The 13,640-nt window shown below is 35.1% G+C and overlaps 1 protein-coding gene across 2 annotated transcripts in view; it reads left to right on the top strand.

The window, feature by feature from the left end:
• The window catches only part of LOC137408430 (zinc finger protein 652-B-like), an 81,238-nt gene that overhangs the window by 58,938 nt on the left and 8,660 nt on the right, over window positions 1-13,640 (top strand). For both annotated transcript variants that reach the window (XM_068094957.1, XM_068094958.1), the window contains exon 13: window positions 9,718-9,883. In XM_068094957.1, the coding sequence (XP_067951058.1) occupies window positions 9,718-9,872 (155 nt within the window). In that variant the 3' untranslated portion in view covers window positions 9,873-9,883. The remainder of the gene's footprint in view (window positions 1-9,717; window positions 9,884-13,640) is intronic.

The raw sequence follows: 13,640 nt of genomic DNA, 5'->3' as shown, positions 1-13,640 counted from the left end.
CATCTCTGTTGACAATTGCTTGTTGATACGCTGGTGCTTCTACTCAAACACAAAGTATTTATATCCAAACATTGTACGCAAGACACTAGTAAAAAGCCTTTATCCAAATTGAAAGTGAGCAGCGATCATGCCATATCAACAGACGAAAATGCATAAGAATTACAAAAAAGTCCATGCAAACTGCTGCCAGTAGGTCCGCCACATCCAAGGTCGTACTGATGGTTATAGTCTCGTTATGGAACACCCGAGACCGCTTCTCCTTTTGCAGTTGAACTGTTGGGACTGAAACAAAGACAGGTTCTCTTTTGAAGAAGGCAGTAATTTCAATAATAATTGTTAACATGAATTGCGAGGCGTCATTCGCGTAGCTTACAGATATTACTCTGGTCGGTTGATTACAATCTTCCATCTCATCCTGAGTTGAATAGAATTCCTCAGAACTTAAAAATCTATCAGATTACCCATAAATCTCTCACAGATATTTGAGTGATCCAGCCCTGGTGAGTCACATGACAGTCAAGACTAGGCCTGTGTTTGTCTAAGCGTTTTGAAGGTCCAATTTGTGTGATATTCGCATTTGAAACTACAGTTATTTCCTGTTTGTTTAGAGTTTAAAAGCAGGCAGTGATATGATACCTGAGTAATCTTTTATTTGTATGAACCTACGTTCAGGTTGTTCTGAAGTTTTCTTTTTGTTTGCTCATGAGGGTGCGAAAGGGTAGCTGCAACTCGGGCGCGAGCACTTGCAAAAGCAGTTTTATGTAGGACTTAATGATAGTTAGTAGCAGATCAAAAGGTTTAATTGCGGGCAGAGGCGTTAGTTAGCTGTAGGAGAGAGATTGTCTTTTAGATTACTATCTGGAAGCTCAGCATAATTTGCCCTCGTTTGATCCAGGCTTTAACATTCCTAATAATATATATTACTTCATTTTGTCTTCAATTTGCAATGCGTTATCGATTCAAGTCTAGTGGTCGCGAGCATTACGTATGGTCATAAATTCAATACAAGGCAAAGAGACGTTATGTGATTTGTTTAGTCGTATTTAATCGAATAAGTTAATGGCAGCTGTTGTGGTGTTCCAGCTTTTCTGTGTGCCTCTCCTGTATCTAGTAGCTTACAGTAGATGTTTAACTTAAACTAGAGAAATTACCATAATTCTGGACTCTAAACCAAGTGTAAACGATAAGAAAAACAGAAGTTTTCAATACAGTCTAATAATAGCGCAGTTACTGTCCAATCATTAAATTAAAAAGTTATGTCTAGTTTTTTCCTATTTGAGTTGCCAAAGGGGTGGGTTTTGGACAATCCTGGAACGCATTAGGCAGTTTACATGTATTTTACTGTTCGTATAATAGCGTACAATTCCTATAAGGCAAACATTTTTGGAACGGATTATTTACATTATAGGAGGGTCTACAGTATTAACATTTTTGCATATGAAGTTGCCAATAGAGACCTGTAAAAAATAACTGCTTTTATTGCATAATGTTTCATTCCAGGTTTTGAAATGTTACGGTATTTCAGAAATTTGAACTGTGTTTGCATCACTTGTAAATCTAATTTTCCTTCTTTTCGATTTTCTGCTTGTTTGGAGCCGGTCTGCCATCTGTTTTTAATGTGCCAGTTAACCTTGTAGTTGACCCACATGCTTGTTGTATTATTCATTTGTATAGCATCCATCTTGTTGCATGATGATGTGTGCACACCGAGTTAACTTTTTGCTCCAATTATATGTGAGAAGGCTGGCCCCTGTGCTTTATTGTTACGTAAGGGCACCTGTCCCATCTGGTCACATGTCAACCCTCTTAATGGGCTCCTGTGTGGAACACCATACAGCCAGTCTTTTGCACAAGATTTCATCATAGCTTTAATTAATTTATACCTTGGCTGTTCCGTTTCAACTTTTGGTAACATGCTCGAGAAATCTAGTCAGTCGCCTTACATCACCACTTGTCGCACTCGCTCTTACTTCGTACCTAAGTCATTATAAATTGGTAATACTAGAATAAACCATCTGAAATACCACACGCGGTTTCAAGTATTTTCAATTGTTCCAAGTTTGACAATGTTGTAATACTCCGTACAGGTCAAGTTCACTCTTTTGGACGATATACTAAGATTTCATTATGATTTGTTTGTCTGCTGGTATTTTAAATATCACTGCGGATATTAAGCAATTGCTGCTGGAGATAGCGCGATGCTAGGAGTTGTCTCATCAATGTGTCTTTCTCATGTTAAACAACTAAGATTGGATGTCTTGGTTAAGTTCACATTGATCATTGTATAAACTTTAAAAACATTGTAGGTGGTATCGACTAAGACGTTGTAGTGATGTTTCAAGTTTAATCTCTTATGCTTAGCACTTGTCAAAAACTTGGATTTGTATGTAACAAGAATTTATGATTTGTCAACGATTTTGGTCCACTTTCGCAAATATCTGTTTTTAGCAAAACGGAATAAAGTAAAATAGAACCATAATAAAATAAAAATATAATGTTGTATATTAGCTCATTCTCTCTGCATTTTGGATATTAGACGTGTTCAACCTGTTATTTGGGTGCATTACTCTCCATAATCAACCTGTTATTTGGGTACATCACTCTCCATGTTCAATCTGTTATTTGGGTGCATCACTTTCCATGTTTAACCTGTTATTTGGGTGTATCACTCTCCGTGTTCAACCTGTTATTTGGGTGCATCACTCTCCATGTTCAACCTGTTATTTGGGTACATCACTCCACTCTCCATGTTCAACCTGTTATTTGGGCGCATCACTCTCTATGTTCAACCTGTTATTTGGGCGCATCGCTCTCTATGTTCAACCTGTTATTTGGGTGCATCACTCTCCATAATCAACCTGTTATTTGGGTGCATCACTCTCCATGTTCAGCCTGTTATCTGGGTGCATCACTCTCTATGTTCAACCTGTTATTTGGGTGCATCACTCTCCATGTTCAACCTGTTATTTGGGTGCATCACCCTCCAAATAATGGCTTGGAACAAACTGCTACAGATTACCAAGCAGGTTTCTTTTTTTATCGTTATATAACAGACTGCCCTGTTGTGGATGCTTTATGGTGCGATTTTGATGGTACATAGGCTATCTGGAAGAGCAACCTGTTTCAAGGCCAAAAAGGTGGCGGCCAGTCGTACAAATAGTTTTTTTGTCTTGATCAGCCCTTGAGGAAATGAAGTTGAGGCTCAGTCCAATCATTATGGAGTTTTCTTGATTGCACTCTCTTGCAAAACCTCTTTTCTTCGAGAGATGAATGGCATGTCTCTGGATTAGCTGGCTTTTACGGCGTATTTAACTCGTAGAATGGTTTGTTGGCCAGCAAGTTCACTCGCATTATTTACTCAGAGTTGATTCAATTTCACTCGAGGTATGCTTTACGACTATAAATATATTTCTTTGTCCTCGTGCTTGTATGTTCAGCTAAGCTCCTCTTCTACTTCGTACATTCCTTATTATTTAAATAAATTTGACTAGACTTAAGTGTTATCTTTCAAATTGTGCGCCTTCCGGAAGGTTCTGCAGTTATAAGATCTTTGAGTAAGAGTTAGAGGGGGCATATTCGATGCTATACACCGATGCAGTAAATATTGTTTGTGGCGTGAATGTTCCCAGAATGCTTCCCTTCGTTTTAATATTTAAATCTGGCAATTTAGTTCAATATATACATCAGAAATTGAAAAATTCGTTTGAAAAAATATAAATCGCACTATCACAGGTTTCACCAAACGCACAATCATTGTATCTCCACTTTCAAGTGTCTCTTCAAACCCTTTCACTTATATTTTCTTTACAACGCAGAAATGTACCGAATTGTCTTATTAGACAATAAAAAGAAATTATGTTATTCAACAAATCATTAAAGTAACCATTGTATCAAATGGCGAATTCATAACAGAATTGGTTAATATAACAGACAGCAAATAAATCTGAAGCGTATAGGGTTCATCGGACTTGCTAAAATACTAAAATAAAGTAACAACGATGAGTGGTGCGTTAATATCTGATGTAACTTCATATAGCTTTAATTCCATTTTTGTTGATTTGTACTTCTCCTAGTTCCAAGGCTTCGATATATACATAGATAGCTACTTGAACTCGACTTAGTTATCATGTGACCTTCACCTTTATCATCTTGTCATCTGTTTGTTTCGCAATATCAGTCTTCTAGAAGTTGTGGAGTTATCGTAAGTTGTTGCACTGTGTAAACACTCAGAGGAGACGGAAGTTCTGTCACATTTAGATGAGTTGTGGAAGGAAGGGCTTTAAGATTGGCAGTGTCCTTCAGGCAGATAAAGTGATACGCTTAGCAAATTTCCTGTCCCTTTGTGGCTCGTCTATCTGTTGATAGATGGGATGGGTAGGAGAAAAATTCACCAGAACTGAATAGCTTTGATTGGGGGACTTCCTTAGGTGGGTCATTCATTTTTCACTTGTTTCTTGATCCTGCTGTCCCTTTGTGACTCGTCCAACTGTCGATAGACCGTGATAGGTAAAAGTGAAAGGTAGTTATCTACCTTGCCTGGCTGCTTCTGTAGGGAATCCAACAGATCTGAATGCCTGCTTACTTCTGTAGGGAATCCAACGGATCTGAATAGGATTGATTGAGGGACTTCCTAGGTTCCTTACTTGCTTCCTGTTCATTCATACTTGTTGTCTATGTACTTGTTGAAACAGGGCACAATGGTTTATGCCAAATGCTGGTTGATTGAAGTTTGCCACCTTTCCAACCCTTTATTTAATGCGCGGTTAGGTATGATGTTTGACTTGCACAGTACAAAGATACATGGGCGTGAATGACAACCCTTATCAGACATCGCCTTAGTGGCAGGTGCAGTTGACGATGGGCTAAATATTACCTTTGTGTGTCCAAGTTTTAAGACTTGCTGTCAACATGTATGAATGTAGATCATATGACAACTGTTTCACCTTCACAATTGTCTCCCCTTGCATATTTTTCGCATGATATCACTCTTCTCCCTTGCCTCACATACCTGTTGATTGGTGCTTAGTGTATTGTCAATCAAGCTCAGACGCCAACTTTGTCTCGTTGCTTCAACTCTCTCAAGCTTACTTGGCCACTTAGCAATTTATCACTTCCTACGTACATATAACAACCACACTGTAAAATAATATCAGGTTAATAAAGGCACATTTGAAAATAGGCTCTTTGAGGGTCTCACATCGGCTTAGCTGTTAAGATTTTGGAGCTGTCTGTCATTGTGAAACCTTATTTTTGGTTGAATATTTTGTTAGCTGAATTCTTTTACTAAGTTTGTTCCAGCCAGCTTTAACTTCCATTTCCCTATATTCTCGTTTGCAGGCATTTCATAAATTGGCTTGCTAGTCGATGTGTTACTTTGTGTTAAATTTATGTGTTACTTTGGTCTATCCAGTTTTATGCCGAGGAAAAAACCCACATGTTAAAAAATTGAAGTTATTTGAAACATTATAACGTTATATATATTATTATTAAACGTTATATTTAATTATCTAATTGATAAAAAATTTTGCGATAACCATAGCTACATGTACATCAGTATTTAGCATAAATTTCAGCAATAGCTTTCGGAATAACATAAGACACTTTTGTCCAAACCGATCACTAGTAAGTTGTTAAGTATGAAAAGGTTTTTAGTTGTTGCAAAAGTAGTTTAATACACTTTTGACCATTTCCTGGAGAGTCTCCGGCTCATGTGACCAGGTTTTAATCCCCTTTCAAACCGTTCAATCACTCCCTCGTTTTATATATCTCAAAACAACAACTTCATACTAGATCATCTGTTGACTCTATTATTTCTGTTTTCCATTGGACATCGGGTATATCACATTATTAGGAAGTTCGCATACACATACAATCGTCTAGTCGTAGAGCTGATCTAGGCGTGCCTATAACAATAGGTTGAGTACAATATTTTTGTAGGTGAAGGTCAAAACTCCCAATTTTTTAGTCAGTTGTACAAACAGAGCTTATATTTACATCCTGTAGATGGTACATAATTGACAGCTGTAAAAATAGCATTGGTCAATATAACCAATTATTAGACTTGAAAGCAATGAGGTTATTGTAGGTACAGTCATTGGTACTCCAACGCGCTATCACTTCTGCGTACAATGTTTGCTATGCTATGTTGGACATAAAACTTCAAGTAAATGGTTGTTTCGACATAAAAAATAATTTTCTACATGAAGTCTAAAATTTGAATGAAGGTGAAAGTAAAATTGGCAAAAAGTGAAATAAAACCAAAATACTACAGAATTTATAAATTAATTTAATTTAACTGTTTTAGAGTATATTAAAGTAAGTCAAATTAGATTGTCTCTCACTCATTCATCTATTGAACTTTCGATCAACTGTCACTAGGTGTCTCGAGTTGTCTCTAGGTGTCACTAGCTGTCTATAGGTGTCTCTAGGTGTCACTAGCTGTCTATAGGTGTCACTAGCTGTCTTTAGGTGTCTCTAGGTGTTACTAGCTGTCTATAGGTGTCTCTAGGTGTCACTAGCTGTCTATAGGTGTCACTAGCTGTCTATAGGTGTCTCTAGGTGTTACTAGCTGTCTATAGGTGTCACTAGGTGTTACTAGCTGTCTCTAAGTATCGCTAGCTGTCACTAGCTGTCTCAGGTGTCACTAGCTGTTTCTAGGTGTCACTAGCTGTCTCTAGGAATGAATTGAACAAAATATATAATATAATATAAATATAATGCATTCTTACAAGAACATTTACTAAAAAGCCCAATATTTGTAGAAACCTCAATTTGTCAGGCGCATTCTTTAACAGGTAGTATTAGATCTTTAAACTGTTTGTATAATCTGTTGAGTGTTGGTAGAATATAAGTTGCAGTCAAATCTCAACTTACAATCATCGTCACATCGTATACAACTCAAAATCTGTGCAGATATTTGTCTCAACACACAAGGTAATCTCCGAGATACAACTTTTAAATTGTCTTGAAACTCACTGTCATGATTAACAATTGAAAATTTTGTTGTAGAATATTCCGTCTTCGCAATTGAATAAACCTGGTAGAAATTAAAAATTAAATGTAAAACTAAGGGAGAGTATTTAGATTAGGTTCATCTCGATTGTATCTGGTGTAAGTTAGAGTAGGTTATCTCTATCACTCATTCTGCCTCTGAACCTACTCTTTGTCAAGCCTACACTATCATTCACATATCTCTAAAGTAAAGTCATAATTAATTGTTAACAATATTTCTATAATCACATACTAAAGGCACTCGAAAAATCAATGGTCACATTTTTCTGCTTCGCAGATTTAGTTTAAAAACGGTGTTTGAAAATTAAACCGTGCAAAAGTGAGGTGATTTCGATTCTCAACAAATTTTATTCTATAAATTTTATTTTTTGAATATGATGCCTCATAACGGGTAATTGAAAATTTGTATTCTGTGACTATATGAGATTGTTACTTACAAATGTAGGTCACTATACTGCAGTATGTTTATAAGAATGAATAAAAAAATTATTATGGCATAGAATGTTGTATCAAAGCATAAGATAATGGTGTCTGTGCGCTAATAAACTGCTTTGTTATGTATATTTTTTCTGTGAGTTTGCAGGAAGAGAAATTTTAATCTTAGCATTTCATTGAATAAAAACCACATTGCTGTTTTTGCGGTGCAAATGTTTTTGTCTCATTTCTTCTGAGGCATTGATATCTTCATTCCCAATAGCCTTTTGGGAAAATAAGTTTCTTCTCACTTCTCAGTCACTTCTCACTTCACTCTTTATGGATTCAAATAGCACACGATAATCTTCACAACTGCGAGACATGACTGTTAAAACATACAATAAGTGATCTACATTAAATTTTGTAAAATATAACAGCTTTGTTCAACAGACAGTACATGCCTTCAAGTTAAATGTGAGATTAATATGAAGTTGTTACACTTTTTTTATTTTCTTTTTTTACATCAGTTTAATTTGGGCATTTTACTACAATTACCGTGAATATACATACTATACTATACATCAATAGTTTTGACCAAAGAATATCAGCAAAGTTTATAAGTGTAGAAATATTTGAAATGTGTTCTAACACTGATTTGGTCAGCTTTTTGGACATCTTGAAGGATGATAATTATTAGGATAATTGCTTGTAATATATATTATTATCATATATATATTATTATTATATATATATAATATCCGTTCCAGGAATCTTTAGGGATTCTTAGCGATTTTACGTTATACGAACAGTAAAATACGTGTCAATTGCCTAATCCATTCCAAGATCTTTCCAAAATCATCCCTTTGGTCATATGAAGAGAAAAAAACTAGACTTATATTTTTAATTTGTTGGCTGTATCGTAACTGAAATATTATTAGTTGGCATCATCAACTTTTTTCCTTTTATTGATCAATTTCACTGGTTTTATAACTCATGATTGCTGTAATTTTACAATAAGTTGATGGGGAGTGCTCATCTTCGTCATTCACTTACAACAATTAGCCTATTTTTATCTAAACAGCAGAGTCTATATTTTATACATCTACGATAAAGCAAAAAAAATAATTCTTTGGTCGAAATGTGTCCACAGTTCTAACAAAAGGGATTATAGGTCCGCAATCTTTGCCATATCGGCCATTTGTGTAGCTGTAATAATAGTAAGATTTTTATGTATTTTCTATATATACTTATATATTATCATAATATGTTATAATTATTTTATGTATCTATAATATATATTTTCTATATATACTTAAATATTATCATAATATATTATAGTTATTATATGTAGCCTATATATAATATATATTTTCTATATATACTTAGATATTGTCATAATATATTATAATTATTATATGTAGCCTATATATTATCATAATATATTATAATTATTATATTTATATATAATAGTATATATATATATATTATTATTATTAGTCCGCAAAATAGAAACTAATAATAAATTCATCTAATAAATTCACTTTTTATTAATCGTTAGCATTTTTCATTTCCTGAAGTTCATTAAATGATTTTGAGATTCGGAAGATGTCATAAGAAGATGTTTGTCTGTTTGTCACATACAATTGTAGACTGTTAGGTATACTTATATTATAATATTATTATTATTTTGTTTTTAACTCATTTTATTCACATTTTATTCACACCGTGTTTTCATAATGAAGTTTATCCACAAGTTTAAGTCATCCACAAGATGGAAACTGCAAAAATTTGCAATTCAAGCGAGTTTTGTTACTCGTCAATAATTATCGAACGCTTCATGCTTGCGAAAGACGAAAACGGCAGTTGCGAATGATGCGCAAAACAATTCCTCACAAACTATTCCATTTTAAATATTTTCCACACTTCAGTCGTTCCCATGTTGTTTTGACATCTTTTTAACAAAGCGCCCGCATTAATCCGCAATATGTAAATATCCATTGAAACACTTTATCGCTTGATAACTCTATGTGCACACAATTCCAAATCCTCATCATCCAACCAATGGCAAAACAGTGATTGGAGTGAATAATTGATAGTTAATACTAATCGTTTTCAGGACCTTTGCATTTCGCAAAAAGAGGACAACTTGATATTTTTCTTTAAATGTTTTACTCCGCATTTAGATTACTTCAATTCTAATATAATTGTGAATTAATTAATAATTAATTCACAATTTAATTATTAATAATTAGAATATAATGCTAATATACCATGAATGTTTTATAATCACAGGTGAAGATGGTGTTGTGGAATATAATGGAATCACTGTCGGTGACCTTGAGCAGGAGCATGTTACCATAACGAATGTCACCGAGTCGTTACATGAACAGTCACAAAATACGGCTGAGTGTGTAACTGAAATAGTTGATCTGCCTATGAACATGTGATGATCTGAAAGGTTTGTTCATTTAGGCTATATACTGCTGGTTGCTAAAGTTACAACAAAAGGAAAAAAATTTGAAAAATTTCATGCAATGATGAAAATCAGCAAACGAATACTACTGGCAAAAGGTGTGAATATTAGCAAATGTGGGGCTGAGCAAAGATTTTGGAATTTCGTAAAATATGTGAGCCACACATTTTAAAATTTAATTTTCAATTTTGTAAGTTGAAAATTAATTTCAATTTTTGATTTGATATAACTAATTTAATTTTAATAGAGCAAATTATTTTTTTCTCACGCCGGTCCACTCCGCGATTTACTTATTCCGGTATTCCAGGCAGCACATGCTGAGATCATTTCACACACAAAAAATTATTACAGGGTATGATGCTCAGTGGTGTGCACCAACTTGCTGCGTTTCTGAACTTTCCAGATAACAAATAGAAACAAGTGGCTCTCATTATTATTCTCATTTTTGCAAAATACAAAACCTAAGTTATTGGCCTCAAGGCCAATAACTTAGACTAGGCCTTGAGGCCCTAGTGATCTTAGACTCCCTTATAATGTTAGTTGTTACCCTTGACCCTCGTGATCTTAGACTCCCTTATAATGTTAGTTGTTACCCTTGACCCTAGTGATCTTAGACTCCCTTATAATGTTAGTTGTTACCCTTGACCCTCGTGATCTTAGACTCCCTTATAATGTTAGTTGTTACCCTTGACCCTCGTGATCTTAGACTCTCTTATAATGTTAGTTGTTACCCTTGACCCTCGTGATCTTAGACTCCCTTATAATGTTAGTTGTTACCCTTGACCCTCATGATCTTAGACTCCCTTATAATGTTAGTTGTTACCCTTGACCATAGTGATCTTAGACTCCCTTATAATGTTAGTTGTTACCCTTGACCCTCGTGATCTTAGACTCCCTTATAATGTTAGTTGTTACCCTTGACCCTCGTGATCTTAGACTCACTTATAATGTGAGTTGTTACCCTTGACCCTCGTGATCTTAGACTCCCTTATAATGTTAGTTGTTACCCTTGACCCTTGTGATCTTAGACTCCCTTATAATGTTAGTTGTTACCCTTGACCCTCGTGATCTTAGACTCCCTTATAATGTTAGTTGTTACCCTTGACCCTAGTGATCTTAGACTCCCTTATAATGTTAGTTGTTACCCTTGACCATAGTGATCTTAGACTCCCTTATAATGTTAGTTGTTACCCTTGACCCTCGTGATCTTAGACTCCCTTATAATGTTAGTTGTTACCCTTGACCCTCGTGATCTTAGACTCCCTTATAATGTTAGTTGCTACCCTTGACCCTCGTGATCTTAGACTCCCTTATAATGTTAGTTGTTACCCTTGACCCTCGTGATCTTAGACTCCCTTATAATGTGAGTTGTTACCCTTGACCCTCATGATCTTAGACTCCCTTATAATGTTAGTTGTTACCCTTGACCCTTGTGATCTTAGACTCCCTTATAATGTTAGTTGTTACCCTTGACCCTCGTGATCTTAGACTCCCTTATAATGTTAGTTGTTACCCTTGACCCTAGTGATCTTAGACTCCCTTATAATGTTAGTTGTTACCCTTGACCATAGTGATCTTAGACTCCCTTATAATGTTAGTTGTTACCCTTGACCTTGGCCCTAGTGATCTTAGACTCACTTATAACTAGTTTGCTCCACAAACCACACACTATCGTCATGAAAAACAGGTATTTCATTACTTTTTATGATTTGACCTGCCATCACGCCCACCTACACACATTAGCATCATAATTTTATGTTCTGCATTTGCTCAATCAATCCATCTATGAAACGCTTGTTAGCCGTTTATGTCATTTAGTTTAGAGATCTCTTTCAATCTCAACAAGGTCTGGTGCCGGAGAGCCAGAGTTGCAGAGATATGCTTCTGAGTATTAATCTGGGTTAACAATTGACTTGTAAATCCCACTGTACAACTTATGTTTGATCTAGAAGGAAATAAATTAGTCCTTGTGGTAATGTTAACACATTCAGTGCTGGAATGCTTTCAAACTTAAGTTCACACAGTTTCTTACAAGGAAAACCATCATATATCTTGATCGTCTAGTCTTAATTGTTATGAGGTGACTTGAGTAGAAATGAATTTTATTCACGTCATTTAATGCCTTTCAAAACAAATTAGATCATGAGACAAAAATTAATTAGAGGAAAAAGCTCTTTTTGCATAACGATGTTCTGTAATATGGATTTTCAGGGTGTTGGTGTTTGGCAGGTTAGAATGTTTGAAGTCTGGTATAAGGTAATTTTGAGTAATGTTGAGTTGTTGTGACTTTTATGAAATACATTGCCAAAATCTAAGCCTAAAATCTGTTTTTGATTTATCGTTTTGAGTTTATTTTTTAGAATATTCTTTTACATAAAAAACATGCCTTTGGCAACGTATTTAAACCAGTATTGTTTGTTAATTTATCCAAACAGTACTGTGTATCTATTTATTTAAAACAATATTGTACTTATAATTGTCTGTCAGTCAAAAAACATTTGTGCATTATTTTAGGAGTGCAAATCAGAAACGATCAGTTTTATAGCGATTCCTGATACGTAACATAACCACGTGTTAGGACCACAAAATGCCTTAGATGGCTCAAATTAGTTATCCAACTGCTGTGAAATTTTATGTATACTCAATTTTTGTATCCAGCATTTTTAGCATCGAGTGAATATTGCAAAGATTCAGGCCTCAATCTTCCACCCAATTTATGCATGTCTGATTTGCATTTGAGCATGGCATGCAGAATAAACAACTGTCAAACCAGCTAACAGGTTTTCTTTCCAATTTTTGTTGTCCCAAAAGTTATCTACGTCGATAGCAGCTTTTGGGCATAAAATTATCTAAACCAGCTTCAACCTCATCTGAATAATTTTCTAATTGAATCGCATTAGTATTAAATTGAGATGGCAACATTCAATCATGAGTTATGGCAGATGCACGGCTGCTAAAGAGCTCCTAACTATCTTTGAAGAGTCAGTCAAGCATGAGTCGTAGATAGAAAGCACAAAGCATTTATTATTCAAGGTACTTCTACATTCAAAAAGTTACCCATGGGCAACCAAAAGATCAAAAAATGGTAGCTAGTTTATAAGGTACGACATGAAAAATTATCTGCACGACTCATGAAACACGTGCTTCAAGGAGCTTCGCTAAATCCAATCTCATCGCTCATCCCAGTTTGAACATTGGTCACTGAAAGTTCTCATCATAAAAGATTTCAAGTTCTCAGTAACATAAATTTCAGCAAGCTTTCTTTGAGGTGTTCTCTATATTTGACTCCAACACCCTTGGGTACTTCGTGATGAACTATATAAGTATCTGATCAGCGACTTCTTTATAAGGAAATAAAGAATCTTTCGAAAGCAATCAAAGTTGCGGTACCTGTTACAAAAGTCATTTGATTGGTACACACTGAGATAAACAAAAAATTGTGACCAAAATGAAAACGGAATGTTACAGCTGTGACTAAGTTGGACATGTAGCTTGAAGTTGCTAGTAAATCCACAACCAAAAGTTACAAAAAAGAGGGTCAACAACAAAAAAGGCTCGAGATTTTAGGAATGTCAATGTGATGGCTCCATTAGTACTAATTTTGCGATTCACATAAAAAATGTGCCATCTTCTGGTCATTACTAACAACATGAACATTTACTGACAACAGCCACCATCAGTTTTACTAGTTAGAGATAGGACTTGGCATCGAAGTTTCTATCAAAGTTTTTAACAAGGAGTA

The sequence above is a fragment of the Watersipora subatra genome, chromosome 11, assembly GCF_963576615.1.
Source record: "Watersipora subatra chromosome 11, tzWatSuba1.1, whole genome shotgun sequence".
Taxonomy (NCBI): domain Eukaryota; kingdom Metazoa; phylum Bryozoa; class Gymnolaemata; order Cheilostomatida; family Watersiporidae; genus Watersipora; species Watersipora subatra.
The sequence above is the reverse complement of the archived record's forward strand: the minus strand, read 5'-3'. Positions and strand labels throughout refer to the sequence as shown.